Here is a 19,418-nt window from a genome sequence, read left to right as displayed (position 1 = left end):
CCCCCAGCCCTTCAACCTAACAGAGCAGCATGTCCCCACCTGGGTGGCCTTTACAAAATCCTTGCCTTCCCTAGCAGTGCAGAACAAGGAATACAGCAACAGGTCTTGACATGCCTATGGAGTGGCAAGTAGGAGAGAGCTGCTTAAATAAGTCAATAAATGTACTGAGCCAGCTAGTTTATCTGTCCAAGGGGGCCAAAACACCTGCCATCTGTGCTGAGCCTCTTCATCAGACTGGATGTTAAGCAAACTGGGGGAAGGGTGGAAGGCTCTTTTGGTATTTAAGCCATAACATCTGCATTGATCAAAAATTCATTTTTGTTCCCCAGTCTCAGAAGGGGTATGGCTGTGGGGCGCAGCTGTGGGCATCGTCCTGAAGAGCACCTGCACCACTGACTTTACCACTGCACCACTGAGTTTGCCAGCAGCTGCTGACCTAGTTAATTTCACTCCTAAATAGAAAATGCTCTTAATCTGAGGGGCAAATCCGAAAAGGAGAGACTTGCATTTTCTTCTTCTTAAAAATGCTGTGTGCACACTTATACGGAGGTACATAAGCATTCATATTTTCATGATTTCGATTTTTCTAAAACAGCTGTAAAAGTACTCAGCAACCATGGGAAACTGTGATATATCTGCCAAATGTGCACATATTCATTGTAGCGCTGCTGGCTATACTTCTGGAGGTTAGTTTTGATTTTTTCCAGAATGCATTGAAACTGGGCATGAGTAGAGCTTTAGAGGTAGTGTGGCTGCACGTGTTAATTCCATTTGGAGATTGGCAACAGGATAAAACCAGTCTCCTGATTTATGCTGAACCAAAGGAATTGCAGATCCCCTTAAAAAAAGAACAGATCAAATTTTGGCCCTCGTCATTATGCAGAAAAGATTGAAAATGTTAAGTGAGCACCAAAGGGTTTTGAAGGCTGTTGCCAAGACACAGATTTGAACATATTTAAATAACAGAAAGTATAATTCACTAATGTCAAGCTACTGTCAAAACAGAGTATGCAAAGGTTCAAGTAACGAAGCACTTGTATTTTTCAAGGCCCTGTGAACGTGTAAAGCTCAAAGGTATGTAGGGATGCCAAAAGTCCTATGCAGGGCAGTGTGGAAAGGTCCTACAAATAATCTGCTTGTATAAACATTTACAAGGGCCTGATCTCCGGGCATGGGTTTCTCTCATTCTCTGTTTGTCACATCAGAAGCTGTTAACAACTCTGCCCCACTCTCAAAGGCATGCTCACATGTCCCTAAGAAACATCAGATGTGTCCGGGAATGGAAGCTGTCTGCTTTCTCACGAGTTCCCAGCAGGATAGGTTGTAAATGATAATCGGAACAAAACATGGTGTTAAAATCACAGGCAAGAAGAACCCAAGCCTCTTCCCAGATGTCTCTCTCTGCCACTTCCCCGAAGACAAGGAGAGTCCAAGGTTGCTTCCAGATGCCATTTTATTGAGTTTTCATTCCAATTTGTTTGCAGGAAGATTAGATGGCATTGTGTCAAGCAAATTTTATCTCACATTTTCCAGTGCATTTCCCCACCACTTTTTCTTATCGCAAAAGGTATGGTTTTGTGCAGCAGTTCCAAATTAACTTCAATGGTGAAACCTTAATTTGCCAGTATGTGATTAAAACCCACCCCAAAATAGTGACAGTCTGTAAGCACCCTGTGTTTCTCCATTTAATTCACTTCCATACTGCACAGGTACCTAACCCAGTTCTATTGCTGAATCTAACTAGCTGAGTGCAGCCGAGATGACATGGAACCATGTGTTACCATAGCTGCTCTGAGATCTCTGGAGGAACAGAATACAAATGTGGTGAACAGCAATGTGGTAAAGCAGATGGCATACAATGCCCTTCTGGTTAATTTCCTATCAAAGTTGTGGGGGCAACCACACCATGGTGATATTAGGTTTGGTACCCAAGGGGTTTGCAGCTTCCCTTCCTGCTGGATCCTAGAAAAATGAGGACATGCCTCAAAATGGGTTGGTGGGTCGTTTTGCCTGCTAAGGGGAATTATTCTATTCCTGATCTGTCCCTTTATATTCTGGCAATCACATACTGTCCTGCCAGTATCTCTGACTAGAACCTTTTTGCATATGAATGAATTTACAAAAGCTCTGAACTTCTGTAAAGTGACAAAGGATAAAGGTAGAGAGAGAAGACCTTTCCACCTCATCATGGAATTTAACAGACTGTGCAAATATTTCAAGGCTTGTTTAAATAACTCTGAAGGCAAACAGTAGAGAGTCAGCATGTAACTGGCTGAACAGCAGATAACCTCAATTAAGGAAGGAAGCCTAAATCTGGTGTATGTTGGCTCCTATTTGGGATGAAAAAAGGGAAGGATGGATTTATGCAATAATTGGTGAAGTAATGTAAATCCAAAGTAATATATTGTGGGATGTGTAAGGTACACACACAAAGACCACAAGAGAATGTCATTTGAAAAGGCACACAAAACCATCATATAGATCCATCATTTGTCATATTATTTCTCGAATTAAGGTCTGCCAGATAGATCAAGGAACCCAAAGCAAAGGCTGGGTTCACATTACCACCTCAAAGTGCACTGAAGTTGTTGTTTTTCCCTAGTGCATTTCATTGCTTTTCCCACCCCCCACCAACCCTGCTAGCTATTCACATCAGCATGACTTCATTAATGTCAGATTCATTTCTGTTTGTGTTTCACAAATGGGGAGGGGGTGTCTTTACTCTATGCAAAGGTGTTATCACTTTTGCTAGAGAAGAATTACCGTAGGAGCAGCTTAAGGGCTCCAATCTGTATTAAGCAGGTTTGAGAAACAACACATCAAACTAGTATTTTATAAGTACAGGATACATACTGGTATGCATTTTGGATAGTGTTGTGTGAACACAGATTAAAAATCCAGGATCAGAAATGCAGTGAGGGCACAGTAAATGGGAGTGTGAACACAACTGACCTTTGCTAATCACTATTTTTCTTCAGGATATCATAATTCATTCATTATGGTTTTACTTCCCCACCATTAAATATTCCCATTAGTCTTCTTGCTCTCCTCACACTTCCTTTTTATTATACCTTTTTAACTACCCGTACAGCACCTCTCTTCTGTGAGAAAATCTCAAATGAAATCCATCATGACTATCCATTCACAGTCATTTTCTAAAACTTCCTCTTCTGTTTAATCTCTTAGAATTTCCCCTTAAGTGCTAAGACAATGATACTGATTTTCAGTTGCCTTCCATGAGATACCCTGCGCTGCATGTGTGCAGTCACAAGAGTGGAGTTCCCTGCTATTCCCTTACAGCCTCAGATCCTTGTAACAGATGGGAAACTCCTACTAATAGTCACATAAGATCTATTCCTGGATTCCTGACCTAGCAGGGAGGTGGCAAGTCATGAATTTCCCCTGTGAACTCAGTGTCCTGTGCTTTCAAGTCATCCGAAAGCAGCTGGGAAAATTTATGTTCCTAGCTAGCTCTCACTTGTCCTGTGTTTACTTTCCCCCAACCATTCCTTAGATCCTCTTTCTAACCCAAAGAATGTCACCACCAGTTCAATCACCCACACCAAGAACCTAGCTCTCCTCTTGCTCTGCTTACTTTCTCATCGTTTTTTATGAGTCTTTGCTGCTAAGTCTTCTCTGGGAAGACAGTCAGGATAGGAACGAATTCTAGTGAAACAAATTTGGTGAAACATACCTTTCCCAGGACACAACTATTTAAAACACTCAGAGTCACATACGCACATTTTAAAAAATGCCCAACTGCAGTTGACACTGCAGGCCAAATTATTGTTAGCTGCATTCATGCCTCCCCACTGCAGGGAGGTGGGACCGATTTGGATGGTCCGCCCCCACCACTTAATGGATCCAAATGGTTTCCAGAAAGTGGTAGGGCATGCTTTATTCCATGTTGATGGCCTTTCAGCTGATTCCCTGGTGGCCCGCTGGAATGTGGAATTAACCAGGGCTATTGACTGTTTGGCTCCGAAGCGCCCTCTCCGGTTGCATGGAGCCTGGACAGCCTCGTGGTTTTCCATGGATCTGAGGGCAATGAAACAATCGCTGAGACAGCTAGAGTGCCGGTGGCGGATAACTCATTCTGAAGCTGACTGGACACGGGTTAGAGCTCAATGTCGAGCCTACCAAGTGGCAATAGCGACGGCAAAGAAGACTTGCTTCACCGCCTCTATTGCATCTGCAGAAAACAGCAGCAGGAGACTCTTTTAGGTGGTTCACAATTTAGCAGAACCACCTGTTCCATTGGGGCCCAGTACAGGCCACATGACCTCCTGCAATGATTTTGCAAAGTTTTTTGCAGATAAAGTCGCTCAGATTCGGGAAGAGGTAGACTCCACCATGGGAGCAGGGCCGAGGCGGGGGAGTGCTAGAGTCCTGTCTAGTCAAGTTGTGTGGGATCAATTCCAATCTGTTACCTCTGAGGATGTGGACAGGCTGCTTGGATGAGTGAAACCAACCACCTGTCTCCTTGATCCTTGCCCATCCTAGCTTAAAAAAGCTAGCCAGGAAGGGCTGTGCGATGGCTTCACAGGGTGGTGAATGCTTCTCTCTGTGAGGGAGCCTTCCCAAACCCGCTGAAAGAGGTGGTTATTAAACCGCTTCTTAAAAAACCATCTTTAGATGCGGTCAACATGGCCAACTATCACCCAGTCTCAAATCTTCCATTCTTGGGCAAGGTGATTGAGCGAGTGGTTGCTGAACAACTCCAGGCATGCCTGGAAGAAGCGGACCATTTGGATCCCTTCCAGTCAGGATTCAGGCCTCATCATGGGAATGAAATTGCCTTGGTCGCACTGGTTGATGATCTCCGGCGGGCTAGGGACAAAGGTGAGAGCTGTTTCCTAGTTCTGCTGGATCTCTCAGCGGCTTTTGACACCATCGACCATAACATCCTTCTGGACCGTCTAGAGGGGTTGGGAGCTGGGGGCACTGTTATACAGTGGTTCCGCTCCTTCCTCCTGGGCCGTGTTCAGAAAGTGGTGGTGGGGGATGAGTGTTCAGACTCCTAGGCTCTCACTTGTGGGGTGCCTCATGGTTCTGTCCTCTCCCCCATGCTTTTCAACATCTACGTGCAGCCGCTGGGAGAGATCAACGGGGGGTTTGGCTGGGTGTTCATCAGTATGTGGATGATACCCAGCTCTACCTCTCTTTCAAATCAGAACCAGTGAAGATCCTGTGTGAGTGTCTGGAGGCAGTTGGAGGATGGATGGCGGGTAACAGATTGAGGTTGAATCCTGACAAGACAGAAGTACTGTTTTGGGGGGACAGGAGGCGGGCAGGTGTGGAGGACTCCCTGGTCCTGAATGGGGTAACTGTGTCCCTGAGGTGTGCAGCCTGGGAGTCATTTTGGACTCACAGCTGTCCATGGAGGCGTAGGCCAATTCTGTTTCCAGGAGAACTAGGGTCTCTTTAAGGAGTCGCCCTCTCGCCTGAAGAAACGTACTTCTCCTGCACCCCATGGTACCTCATGCACGCCCTGCACCAATGAACTGGCGAGGGAGCATAGGAGGCACTCGATTCATTGGGGCCAGGAGCAGCACCCACCTGGTCTGGCTCCTAGCAGGTGACACTATAGCCTCTGATGCTCCCAATCAGGACAACTGGAGGGGATCTGGAAGTTGTCCAAAATGGACACAAAGTGCAGTCAGAATCAGGAACCGTCCAGGTTAGTTTTTCCTGAATAAAGCGAATTTTACTGGAGCAATTAGAACATAATTTTACAGTGTTTGGCAGCTCCTGGACTAGCAGGAATCTGCCAATGTAAGGCTGCTTTGCTGACAGTACTGGCGTGGTGTATTTTTTTCATGGCTGGTGTGAACCTGAAAACTGCCAGTGCACTCTGCTTCCATGTCTCCTGTAAAGATAAGGCAAGTTCTTTGTTCCTAAAAGCAGAGAGTTTCTGTTTTGCAAGGTTTGTCATGGGGCTTCCCTACCTCTATTCCCCTCACAATTCCCCTAGCCAAGGTTCCTCTGAAACAAGTGAGAAAGAACCAAGAAGAAAGGTTTCCCGCCCCCACCCCAACCACAACAGTGAAATCAACACGTAATGTAACACAGATGCTTGAGTTTCTGTAGGCGGCTGCTAGAAGGCACTAGCTAGTGGAAAATAAACATCTAAGGCAGGCCCAACGTAAGGTCAGTCATTGAGTCCAACATTACTGCCCACTAAACTCTAGGAGTTGAAGGGACAGGGGTTCCAATTCAGTCAAAACAGCTTAATAGTAACTGTCAGTAGCAAGCATTTTTCTTTCCATCTTTCATTTACAAAACTATCATTGATTTACCTCCCCCCCCCAATATCATAGACAGGAGGAAGCTAGAAAGGTGAAACACTTCCCTGAGTATCAGTGGCGTCATTAGAAGAGGATTTGGGGCAGAGTCCAGAGCCCTTGCTCAACAGAATGGTCAGGAAGGATCTCCAAGTATGGGTTGCTCAGTATGGGTTGCTCACCACATCAGGGGTCCCTTTACCCTTTTAATGCATCCAAAAGCAGATTGGACTACCCCACCCCAAAGTTTAACATTGCCAGGTTTGGATACAGACAGAGGACACTGTATGGATCTGGCCTTCTAGCACCCACAGTTGTGGGATTCTCCTTTCATTGTGAAACAGAGCACACAATGGAAGGCATGTCTGTGTGGGATCCACTGATAAGGATTAGGGGAATCTGGGTTCAATCATCAGCAGGCTATTTTAAAGCAGCCAATAACATGCCCCCGCTGCATCCCAGAGGCTGTGTCATTGAGCAAAAAATCTTAGACCCTGTAATATACAAGCAGAAATAATTACATTACAAATACACCTCGTGAAGAATCAACTTACCATAAGTGACACAAAGCATAGTCCTTACCTTTCTGAGGTCATCCAGCCCATACTCTATGGATGAAGTCAGGACCTCCAGGGCCTATAGTCAAAACATAAAAGGTAAAGGTAAAGGGACTCCTGACCATTAGGTCCAGTCGTGACTGACTCTGGGGTTGCAGCGCTTATCTCTCATTATTGGCCAAGGGAGCCGGCGTACAGCTTCCGGGTCATGTGGCCAGCATGACTAAACTGCTTCTGGTGAACCAGAGCAGCACACGGAAACACCGTTTACCTTCCTGCCGGAGCGATACCTATTTATCTACTTGCACTTTGACATGCTTTCAAACTGCTAGGTTGGCAGGAGCAGGGACCGAGCAATGGGAGCTCACCCCGTCACGGGGATTCAAACCGCCGACCTTCTGATCGGCAAGCCCTAGGCTCTATGGTTTAACCCACAGCGCCACCCACGTCCCGTAATCGCATAGGAGTGATTAATGTACACTCTCGGTACTTGATGCTCTCTATTCTCTTGGCAATGATAGCCCATGTCTGAATCCATCCTGATTTTCTGTCTTTTGCCCTTCAGCTTTCTGGAAAGTTTCTATGAGCAAAATTTGACTTGCACAATTAGACTGCTGCTCACACAATGGGGCTTTGCCTTCCTACCCTCCCCCCTTCCAGCACTCGTGCCACAAAAATATGCTTCAGAGGGTTCCCCTCCAAATACAGAGCAAATATTAAGGGTGCACAGAGGGTTGTAGGGGAAAGGGGGGGCAGGTGATGTCCCATTGTGTGAGGAGAAGTCTGTTCTACTCACACAGAGACAGTGCTGTGTGCAACCATACCTGAATTCACATTAAAAAAATTCCTTCCAGTAGCACCTTAGAGACCAACTAAGTTTGTCATTGGTATGAGCTTTCATGTGCATGCACACTTCTTCAGATACACTGAAACAGAAGTCCTACCTGTAACCTGAATTCACTTTATTATTGATATTTTGTTTATTTTTATTTTAACCTGCTTTGGAGCACCCCCCGCACCCCCCAAAAAAGACTTATTGGTGACAAACAATAATTGGAGTCGCAAATAAAATCAGTGAGTACTAATCGTATTTGCTGGATTGATTTGCATTCCAGACACAGGATGTGTAAGTGAACATTGGCAATTTCTGCTCCTGTTTTCACTGGAATTATCCAGCATCCAGTGGAGGCAGCTCCTGATGGAGAAGCTGAGTCACAGGAGTCATTGGATGCTTCCAGTACTGCAGGCAACAGTACCTGAACAGCAGCTATCTGCTGATTAACACCAGGAAGTTTTCCCCCAAATCTTAAGGTTGGCCCTTTCTTCCTATGACAATATATTGATTGGTTTACAATATTTATATCCCGCCCTTACTGAAGGAATATTTCCACAGTGGTTGATATACAGTAAAACAATGCTAGAATAATATATCTACAGATCAAAACTGAAACTTTCAACCAGCATGGTGACAGCAATTTCTTTCCCAAAACCAAGCCCAGAACAGACTTCTGTGAATCTAGATCAGGGCAGGGGACCTGTGAACCTGCAGGTGTTGTTGGACTCCCAAATCCAATCAGATCCAGTCCACATATCCTATGGTCAGGGATGGTGAAGGGCCACAGCTCCATCCGCCCTCATCCAAATAAACAGCTTCATCCAGATGGAACTTTCCAACAAAGAAAAGGTCCCTGAATCATTAACAGAAAAATGTGGTCTTCCCTGCTTGCTAATGCACGGCGCAGACCAAATTATCTGTACAGTATTCTACAATCACTGCACAAGTGAAAAAGAGAGCCCCTATCGTAAACATTTGTTAAAAATAAAACGTAAAATAGAGAAGGGTTAGCTAAAAAGAGGATGTGCCACACATATTACATTGATGAAGAGAACTGGATTTCGTGGTGCTCATCAAAGAGACTTTCCTTCATCTCTGCCAGTAAAAAAGCCTCCATTTTATGAGCTTGCTGCTCCATTTTAGGTGCTAAACATAATCTTGAAACTACTGCACTGACTCACAAGTAATTTCATTGCCTTACTTGGCTGCAGCCTGAAATCACTGGGAGATGCACAGATCTGATTCAACAGCTTTTAAATTAAGAAAAACCTAAGTAACAACCCAATTATGTGGAAGCTGCTAATGGTGGTTGATTAAGTCAGCATTCTTGCACAGACACCCAGCCCACTTCCTCTCCCAATTTCTAGATCTTCTGCAGTGAAAAGAGACAGGATTTTCACAGCTCAAAGCACTGCCTCTGTGATACAAGACAGAGACAGGGCAATGCAGCAGAGGATGGAGCAAATCCAATACTAAAACACTGATGCTACTCAGCTTTCAAATATCACTACTGTTTTACTAGAACTGAGTTAGCACATTCAACCAAGCAACAGCTGCATTATACCAGGGGGGTTACTGCCCTTTCTGTGGTTTAGAATAGCCTTGAGATTAAGCATGTATGTGGGGTGCATAATGATTCTTTCCAGGTGAATAGATTGCTATGAGGAGGGCCTCTATCTCTCTATCTCTCTCTCCCCATTATTAGCATAATCACTAACATATCTGTTTTACCAGATTGCCATTATAAATATAGCACATAATAAGCAGAAGCGGCTTACTTCAATCATCATCATCTTATGGACGAAAACCTTTGCTTTTTAACTACAATAACAAAAATATTGACTGTGTGGGTTACTTTTTATAGAGAAATATATATTTACAGTACCCATGATTTAAAATTGTGTACACTGAATCTGCAAACAGGACCAGCAGTAAAAATCAGACACACAATGGAAAAGGTTGCAGGGAGGACCTATTATGATCGGTCAAGACTCATATTTTTTAATTGATCTGCAAGGGTGATTTAAAAGGTTTGTGTTTCCTCATAAGCACATTAATAATACCATTTACTAATTTTAAGCCATTCTCCATTGACTCACTTCACTGCAAGCCAAGCCTGTACTAATACAAGTCATACTTACAATGTTGTTGTTGAGGGTGACATTATTGGTGTACAGATACTCAATAACTGCAAGGAACACCTCCGGCTGCATGTGGCTCAGGATCAGTGGGGCTTGTATCTCCTGGGGCTGGCTTAGCATTGCATGGAGTGCCTGGCAGCGGGAAGAGAGGAGGCAGCGATGGGCAAAGATTTCCTTCTGCTCTCTGCCAACCAGAAATGTTACATCACTGTGGGGAAAACAGGCAGTGAGTTTACCATGCACACTTCTCAACACCCTGCCCTACTCTCCCCATTAAGAACCATATTGCAGAGTTCAGCTGGCCTGTGTTCAAATAAAATTTGCAGTAGGCCAACATGTTCAGCAGCATCCCCTTTTCTTCTGTAGAGCAGCTGGTGCTGAAGCCCTTCCATGCCCACCACTTTTTCATCACAAGCCCTCCTTGCTGGGCTATAAGACCCGTGCGCTGCAAACACCTACCCTCTGCCCACACAAAAACTCTCTCTCAAACTGCTCCTCCCAGCGCCGCCCAACCCTCTGCCTGTGTCCAGCAATAATTCTTGCTCTCAGCTCTCCTCCTCGTGGACCCACCTTCTGCCTGCACAAACTCCCACTCAGGCTCTCGCTCACTTACTTCCACCGGACCCACCCTCTGCCCACATAGTTTTAAGGAGGAGGAGGACCAGAATGTGCTTGAATACATGAAAAAGGTGTCCTGTTTGAAGTCCAAACAGGGCAGGGAACACATTCCCCCCCCCCCAAGAAAGGACAATCACATTTTTCTAGGGACAGGTGGCAACCCGAGTGCCAGATTTAGTCCTAGAATAAATGAAGCAGTAATAGTAATCCCATTAAGCAGAGAGCCTTCTCTTCAACACTGCGTGAACAAAGCCAGTCACCATACAGAAAGAATGGAGTAAGAGCTTCCCAGACAGAGGATGTAACATTAACCCAGCAGTTCTCATTTTAGAAATAAAGCATAAAGCACTTGAATAGGGCTTTTAATAGCGCACTTGGTTTCCCGCTGTTCCTCCTCAGTTTCAACAAACTCAGTAAATACACTATCTGGGCTTCATGTATTGTTTCCTGGGGTCGAACTACATGTTACAGCAGAAGAGCTCTGCCGGATCGGGCTGAAGGCCCATCAAGTCCATCATCATGCTCTCTCAGTGGCTAAACAGATGCCCCTGGGAAGTTCACAAACAGGCCCTGAGAGCAATAGTACCCTCCCCATTTGTGCTGGTATTCACAGGCATGCCACCTCCAGAATCATGGTTGGAAGCCACAGCCTTATCCTCTATGGATTTGTTTAACCCCCTTTTAAAGCCTTCCATGTTTGTGGCCATTATTATATCCTGTAATACTACAAATTACAGGTGTGGGTGACTCTAATCTGATCCAGAACCAAACCAGGGGGTAAAATCCCCTTACAACTCCACCCCCTCGGTGCTGGGTTTGAGCTGCAGGGGGTGGGGGAGGGGGGACATTCTGGAAATTTGGGTAAAAAGTGCACGAATGCAGGCACATCTATGTAGCTAATGTAATGTACAGACTGGCTTGCTCTTCTCCACTCCAGTGTGACCTGGATTCTGCTGGCCTCAGGATAGGACTCTGAAGGGTGGGTGGGCATGGAGCCTGAAGGGGATCAGGAAGCCACAACATGGAAAAAAAGATGAATAAGTTTAACACATGGCAGTGGCTGCACATGACCAGATCAGCATGAAGTAGAAGTGGAATAATTTGGCAATCTACATGGGCTTAAGTAAAGCAGCCACATGATGCTTACTTCTGTGTTCCAAGCAGTGTTATGAATTGCCCGATTGTGCAGTATATGTAATGGGATGCGGGTGGCGCTGTGGGTTAAACCACAGAGCCTAGGGCTAGCCGATCAGAAGGTTGGTGGTTCGAATCCCCGCGACGGGGTGAGCTCCCATTGCTCGGTCCCAGCTCCTGCCAACCTAGCAGTTCAAAAGCACTTCAAAGTGCAAGTAGGTACTGCTCCGGCTGGAAGGTAAATGGCATTTGCATGTGCTGCTCTGGTTCGCCAGAAGTGGCTTTGTCATGCTGGCCACATGACCTGGAAGCTGTACACCGGCTCCCTCAGCCAATAACGCAAGATGAGCACCACAACCCCAGAGTCATCCGCGACTGGACCTAATGGTCAGGGGTCCCTTTACCTTTATATGTAAGGGCACCAGAGTTATAGAAAGGCCCAGGGCCGTCTTAAGCAGGTCGGGCGCCCGGGCGCCGTGGTGCGCAGATCGCTCCGGTGCCCCCGCCCCGTTTCTTTCCGTGGCTGGTGGTTTCTGCGTGACTTCGCCGCGCAGCGCCCTCCTGCCAACCCGGCGCCCTGCGCCACCCAGCCTACCCCTAGAGAAAGGCCCTGCTACAGTTGCTCTGAATCGAAGCACGGATGTAGGAAGATTTTCCTGCCACCTTACATGGGTATGTAAACTCAGGTAGACACAGCAGGGCCTGTTCTGTAATTGACTCAGCACTTCACCTCATTTTCCATTACCTTAGCGGCTTTCTCTCTGACCTCTATGCACCAGAAAACTAATCTGCACTTTTGACTCACACCTGTTCGTAAAAATGTCAATTCCTCTGAAACAAAACAATCATCTCAGTTGCTAACTACACCAACGCAAACAGCCGCAGTAACATATAGACAGTATCAGTTGCTAAATAAGCTGCACTTTCCCTGGGTTTTCCCCAGCCCTTAGCTAGCACCAGTTGAATAATACCATGCAAGTGGCAGCCTTGCTGCAGGAGGGCAGGGGGACACCAACGCTTGAAAGTAAAAGCAGGGGACACACATGTTCCATTGTTGAAGATGGCATGTAAACTAAATCAATATAAAGTGAAAGTACCACAAAATAGCATCTGCTACTGTAGACCAAAGGAGGCAGCCTTCTGTTATATGTCTTTTTATTAGTTGGAAGCATTCCATAAAGAAGATATTGCACTAGTATAATTATTGTTATAATGATTGGTGATGATATTGTTATTTTAATAATAATAATTATTATACGCCATGATGCTATGTGCAACTAATTAAGTCATAGGTGCTATCCATAGGAGGCTGGAATATTCACACGAGCACATTCATGGGCGTAGCCAAGGTTGTTGGGGGGGCAGGCCTTTTGTTAGGCGGCAGAACCCCAGTTTGCTATGTATTTCTATTTATTTTTATTAATTATGGGCGGCAGCCCCTCCCTGCCTACCCCCTTGGCTATGCCCATGAGCACATTCTATTCAGCACTCTCGTTCACAATGGACATGTTAACAGGGAGGAGAAAATTTCATTTTTTTTCAATGACAACATAATATCGTTTGACAGCTAGGAAAATGCAGTATTCATTCAGCAAAGGCTCTGAATCCCCAAGGAACAAATAGGAATCAACATTGTGCAAAACCAAACAAACCATCTCTCTGGAAAGACCCTCAGTGGAGGAATAAAATGGTCTCCTCACATGCAGTTGGGACAGCTCCTCATCAACACTACTGCAATGTACAAATCTCCTTGCAAATTTGGGGGACATTTTTTTTAATCAAAGTGATGCAGAAATATGATGCATTGAAATTAAGTATGGAAAAATGATAAACTGATAAAAACTGAAATTTCATCTAGAATGTAGAGGCAGACACCTCTATATTCAGTAACCACATAATGCAATCTTGTATGGTAAGCCCCTAGAAAAATCCCTTACATCCTGATCAAATTCTTCATGGGAAGAGAATCTTCACTTGTGCCATGGAATCCCCGATTGCTATATCTCTAAATTAGATATTGTAATAGGAAAAGATCCTGTTTATTACAGATGAAAACCATGGAATGTGACCACTGTACCAGTAGCACAATTCGGATAAGAAAAGCATTTAGAAAAACACATCTTGATAGTTCCAGAAAGCAAGGCATCCCACATTGAATAAGGAGGGAAATCTCCACCTCAAATTCTGCCATTTCCGATGACTTGGAGGACAAAAAATGATTATTGGTTCTAAGCTGAATTAAACATATGAAGTAATACTAAGAAACTAATTAATGCTCAATCCTCAAACTTTTACTCAACCAGCATTAACAAATTAGGGCTTTAGCACTGATTGAAGCTCCAATTTTTAAATGAATTTCACAGGTTTAATGCCCATCTCATGTTGTATGCAATATCAAGTAAGCAATCAAGGAAGTAGGGCTGAGAATCCTTTGAGAGAAGCCTAGGTTCGGTCCTGGGCCCATCATCTGAGGCACAGATGAGGTAACATGACATATACACACAGGCTCAATTTGATCAATAAAACAGGTGAAAGCAGCTAATTGTTTCAAAATGTTGTTTTCCAGTCAAAATGTTGTTGTCCATGTAGCACAGTGATGGGCAAACTTGGCCCTCCAGTTGTTTTGGGACTACAATTCCCATCATCCCTGACCACTGGTCCTGTTAGCTAGGGATGGTGGGAGTTGTAGTCCCAAAAGAGCTGGAGGGCCAAGTTTGCCCATCACTGATGTAGCAGGAGTGGGTTTGAAGGGCCAATCATCACTGTTGGGAAAAGGGGGTGTGCTCAGGCACTGCATAACAGGAATCAAGAGATAACAGGCTCTCCATGCAGTTAAGAGCTATTACATGGAACCTTTTAGAGTACCAAGTTCCCGGTAAGTAGCACTTCACTCAAGAGGGTAGCACCTTTGGAGAGGATGCTTAAGATGCATCTATTCAATAACTATTACCTAACAAGTATCAGTATTAACACAGAAAATCCAGTGGATGTTAACCAGCAAAGGCATTCTTGGTTCGGTGGCTGAAGCCCTGAGTCTTTTGTACGGGCCCCCAGATCTTCTGGCTTTTTGTGCAGGGTCCCCCTTTTTAAAACGCAGGATGTGCATCTAAGTGCAGCAATGGTTAGACCTGAGGCACCTACCATTTTCATTTGTCTAAGGTACCTTATAATATTCATGCAGGTTGTTGCTGATCTGTTTTGTGACCCTTTAAGTACCTAGCAACACTACTGCTAATCAGAGTGGTCAGCAGGACATGCAGCATGTTGCCAAAATAATCCCACGTTTGTTGAAAGCAAGATGTTGGTGTGGACAGCCCACTGGCCTGGCCTGTAAACTGTGCTCAAGGCTACACCAGCGTTTCTCCCCCTTGTTTATGAAAGATAGATTCAGGTGTTATATGAAAGGCAAAGCTCAGAAAGAGGCAGATAACAAGGTGTAAAGTCCCACTGTGGGGTGCTATGGTGTCATGATGGGGATCCTAGCATGGACAGGGCCCTTACCTTGGGCAGGGCAATGGATGAAAGGTAGGAATCTGCCACTCCATACATCCCCAGCCCCTTGTAGGATTGCTCTGCCCATCAATTGAACCAGTTTTGTCAACCTGGCACCTTCCAGATGTTCTGAACTGCAAGCAGGCTGGGCGTGATAGGAGTTGACAGTCAAAACATCTAGAAGAGGGCATCACACTGGTGAAGTGAAGGCTGAATTGTTTGATATTTTGGGTAGCCAAAGCATTCCCAGATGACACAATAATGCGCAGCCGATCACTCATGCTGTGCTTCTGGTATACAGTATATGGTTTCACCTTTACTACCATCTCCACATGAAAAAACATCAACAGAAAAGCTCATAGGAACAGCTGACACATGCCTTGATAACATATTTTGTATTCTAAACTGCTTATTTATTTCATTAAAAATTATACCACTTGATTGTAAGGAGGGGAGGAGTCAGAGTCGTTTACAAAAAGATAAAGCAATAGACTTATCACTAAAAAGATTACAACTGTGATTTAAAAACAAACTGTTCCAGCCTCTCCCCACCCTGCACCAAGAATGCATATAAAAATATTTCATCAGATTATTTGCACATGGGTGCGAGGATAATTTCCCTTTCTTTGATAATTTAAAAACCTTTCTCAGATATCCCCTCCCACTTTTCACGATCCCTAAAAGCAGAGGATCCAAGATAACACCAGTATATGTTGTACCAGTCACCACTCACCACAGTATTTTTGTACCGCTTACAAACATATAACTCTTCCTTGACAGTCATTAGCCAGTTCTGCAAGAGAGATTGGCAGATAGTGGAGCAAGGTGGGGTCAGTTTCTTCTCTTCACAGTGACTTTGACCCAGTATTATGAATCTTCCCAGCTCAACAGCCTGGCAGAGCTAACTTAAAAGCTGCTCCCCAGTTTACCTCCCTGTTGTGGCCTTCACTCCCAGCTCCATCTTGATCCCCAGGCTCTCTTAGCTGGGTCTTCCAGCTGGCTCACCTGAACTGTGGGTTGTTGATGAGAGTCCTGAGGGCGGCAGCAAAGGCAGCTGAATCCCCTAGCAGGACAGCTGAGCAAGGAGAGGCCATGGTTAGGGAATGGGCTCCGGATCAGGATCAGGTCCAGGCCTAGGAGACCAGGGCAGCAGGCACGCTCAGGGGCTCAGCGGGGGCTTCCTTGGCCTGTCTGTCTGTGATAAAGATATAGCTGAGAGAAGTCATGGCTGGCTGGGCGCTCAGCTGCGAGGCAGGAATGCAGAGAAAGGCCAGAAAAGGGGGAAGCAACATAGCTCATTGCCAGGCAACAGCAGCTGCCCAGGCCCTAAAATCCAGCTGCTCTGGGAGGGACCGCAGAAATCCTGAAGGGAAAGGCTTTTGTAAAAAGCATGAGCAACGCAGCAAAACAGGCTGGAGAATGTGGAAAAATGAGAGAGCGGGGGTTAAATAAAAAAGGAAAGGGGGATAGACTCATTCCAGGGGCTGTCTTAAGCAAGCAAACTGTACCTTTGTGTTGGGGAAACTGCCTGTGTGTGTGTATTTTTGGGGGGGGACTCAGAACTGGCTCAAACTTGGCAGGAGCTCATCCTTGGCATTGGGAGGTCACAAGACTGCCAACTCCTCTGTCAGCTAAATGAAAATGACACATCTCTGCATCTGGTATCCTCAGTGTTTCTGCTTTGCCACAGAGTTGCTAAGGTCTTTTGCATAATTTCCTGAAGGCATATAGAAATGATTGCTTCATTGTCGCAGAATGCATGTGCGCGCGCACATGTGACAAAAAGAGAGATTGTGACGTGTTGAGGTCATATGACATCCACGTATAACAGACTCCAGCACTATCTTTCTGTCAATAGTAGCTCAGGGCAATGCAGAGATGTAGTTTGGGTGGGAGGAAATGTTTAGGATCGTAGCAACATCCTTAAGAACATATACCTGGCCACTGAAATAGTTCAAAGGCCTTTGACACTGCTCTCCAAGGGCCGATTCTTAATTTACCTAATTAGTGTGGCTGATGTTTCTGTGGTTCCCTCCAGGCCAATGTTTTATTGTGGGCATATTTTGCAACGTGAATTAGTGGCAGATTTGATGATGATTATGTTATTATTTATACCCCACCCATCTGGCTGGGTTTCCCCATCCACTCTTTATTATTCCTCTTTATTAGTTCTGCAATACTTCCCCAATGCTACTACATTATTGCTATCCAGAGGGCCTATAGCACAGTAAAAATGGGACAACAAACCCAGAACATCTGCAGGAAGTTACGAAATGTGTACTGATTGGAAATGAAGCAGTATGACCACCCCAAAACTTTTGCAGGTGCGAATAGTATTGAAAGCAGAATCTTGTATGACCACCCTGAAAGCATCATGAGCAGCAACACAATGAGTGTACAATAAAATGGATGTCTGGATTATTATGTCCCACAGCTGAAGTAATGTGTGAAGCAGGGATACCACTTGGTAGGAGGGGCAAATGACATGGTAACTCCCCATATCCATGCCATAACGTCATCTGGCCCTAAGGAGAGGTGAAACTAGCAATGACATGGGGAAAGAATCGTATTATATGACACACACACTACACATGCTACTTGTTTCAGCATCACCAGACTAGTGTGGGAAGTTAAATAAAACATAATAAGTGGCCCCAGTTAACAGCCCCTGTCACTTTTAGGAGGTAGCTCTCATTTGGTCTTTGCCTCTGTGGTGTAAATGAGACGCTGCTAACACCAGCTCCCTCAGGCTTCCATTCAAAGCCAAATACTGCCTTAAACTAACTGTCCTAAGTAATGGTCTGAAGTGCCAGTCCATTGTATCTGTTAAGGCACTTTCCAACGGGCAGGGATTATGTAGTTCCACCAATGAAGCTAGGTTGGTCAGTGTGGGATGGAAAGTCATATTAAAGGTGCAGGAGGAGCTAGTCATATTAAGTCATTAAAGGTGCAGGAGGAGCTAGTTCAATTTCTTAAACAGTCACTGGGCAACCCCACTTGTAAGTAACCAAAACCTATCCTTAGCTGAGGAGCTGCCCTACATAGGTTTCATGCTGTTGAAATAATATATTTGGGAGACTGTCGGTCTCCGCAAGGCCTTCTGGGGCAGAAGGCTCTTTAATGAAATCCTTAAGGTTTACTGCCCAAGGTACTGGTGCCTAGTTAATGCCTAAAGTGAGATGTACATTACTGCCTTAAAGCACGGCACCTTTGTTTTCCTGCTCAGCATTTCAAGTTGCATTTGCGTGTTGCTGTGTGGATACGTCAGGGACCTGTTTGGTTTTCCCACGCCTGCAACTCCGCCACCCTAGAATTCATGAAGCTGTCATCTGACATGTGCAACAGCTGTCTCAAATGTACACCCCTCAGCTTTACTGCAAAGGGAACAAAGCTTACATTTTCAAATCAGATGGAAGCTGGTTTGAGGGAAAGGATACCAAACAGCAGTATTTCTCAAGAAACTACATGACAGATAGGAATGTCATGTAGTATCCTCGGCTTTGAACACCAGTGGTGAGAGTGCACTGGAACCAGAATGAGCGGTAATGTGTACGCAGACTAAGTTAAAAACTACTCTCTCCTATCCCCAGAACAAAGTGTACAATACGCTTCCATTTGTATAACTCTCTGCCTGGCAATTAAGTGCTAGTCCTGTCAAAATTGTTTTATTATGCAGGTAAAGAAAGCAGTCTTGGTTAGTCAGAAATCACCTGACCGCAGCTGTACCCCCGCATCACTTTGTTTCCTCTAAAAAGACATACGTGGAAAGTGCCTTTTGACTTCTACTTAAATGTCAGATTTGACCTGGCATCAGTGAACACCTTTAGCTGGACAATAGATTGACTGCTTGCAGGAAGTGGATGCCAAGTGCTTGGATGAAGGGTAACCAAAGATATCACTGGAACTGATGGAGCCACAGGGAAGCTGCAACCACGGCAACCTGATAACATAAGAATAGGTTCGACATTTGATCATAGCCAACTGTATACTTAATGGCACATTCTTCATGTATATGTGTAAATAAAACCATGATGGGCTTCTTCCTTCTGGGGAAATGCACTTAAGATAGAGTTGCACCAGTGAAGGAGCAGACAGGATTGAGCACCCCTTCCCCTTGCTATTTATTTGCTCCAAATCATCCCTTCCTGATGCTGTTTTGCAGTTAAGCAATAGGGCCCGTCACGGTTTCATTACATGCATTCATGTGCAGCTGGTAGCTGGATCCTAAGGCTCTGTTGATGGCATTTCAACAAATTTAATCCAGCTTTGAGTAGCTTTAGTCAGCCAATATACTTTTCTATTTTATTTTGGAATGTGTGTATGTGTCAGAGTGGCAACCTATGCCTCATAAGAAAAG

General features: G+C 45.0%; 1 protein-coding gene across 4 annotated transcripts in view; it reads right to left on the bottom strand.

The window, feature by feature from the left end:
• Positions 1 to 16,334, bottom strand: part of BTBD19 (BTB domain containing 19) — a 42,594-nt gene extending 26,260 nt beyond the window's left edge. For 2 of the 4 annotated variants that reach the window (XM_060276945.1, XM_035122517.2), the window contains exons 1-3: positions 16,067 to 16,334; positions 9,818 to 10,025; positions 6,867 to 6,920 (exon numbers count right to left, since the gene is read on the bottom strand). In XM_060276945.1, coding sequence (XP_060132928.1) covers positions 6,867 to 6,920; positions 9,818 to 10,025; positions 16,067 to 16,155 — 351 coding nt within the window. In that variant the 5' untranslated portion in view covers positions 16,156 to 16,334. Of the gene's footprint in view, positions 1 to 6,866; positions 6,921 to 9,817; positions 10,026 to 11,345; positions 12,081 to 16,066 lie in introns of those variants that run through there. The other 2 variants (XM_060276943.1, XM_060276944.1) reach the window with 2 other exon arrangements.
• Between the last annotated feature and the right edge of the window lie 3,084 nt (positions 16,335 to 19,418).

Source organism: Zootoca vivipara, chromosome 7 (genome assembly GCF_963506605.1).
Source record: "Zootoca vivipara chromosome 7, rZooViv1.1, whole genome shotgun sequence".
Classification (NCBI taxonomy): Eukaryota; Metazoa; Chordata; class Lepidosauria; order Squamata; family Lacertidae; genus Zootoca; species Zootoca vivipara.
This window is presented reverse-complemented; position numbering and strand designations above follow the sequence as displayed.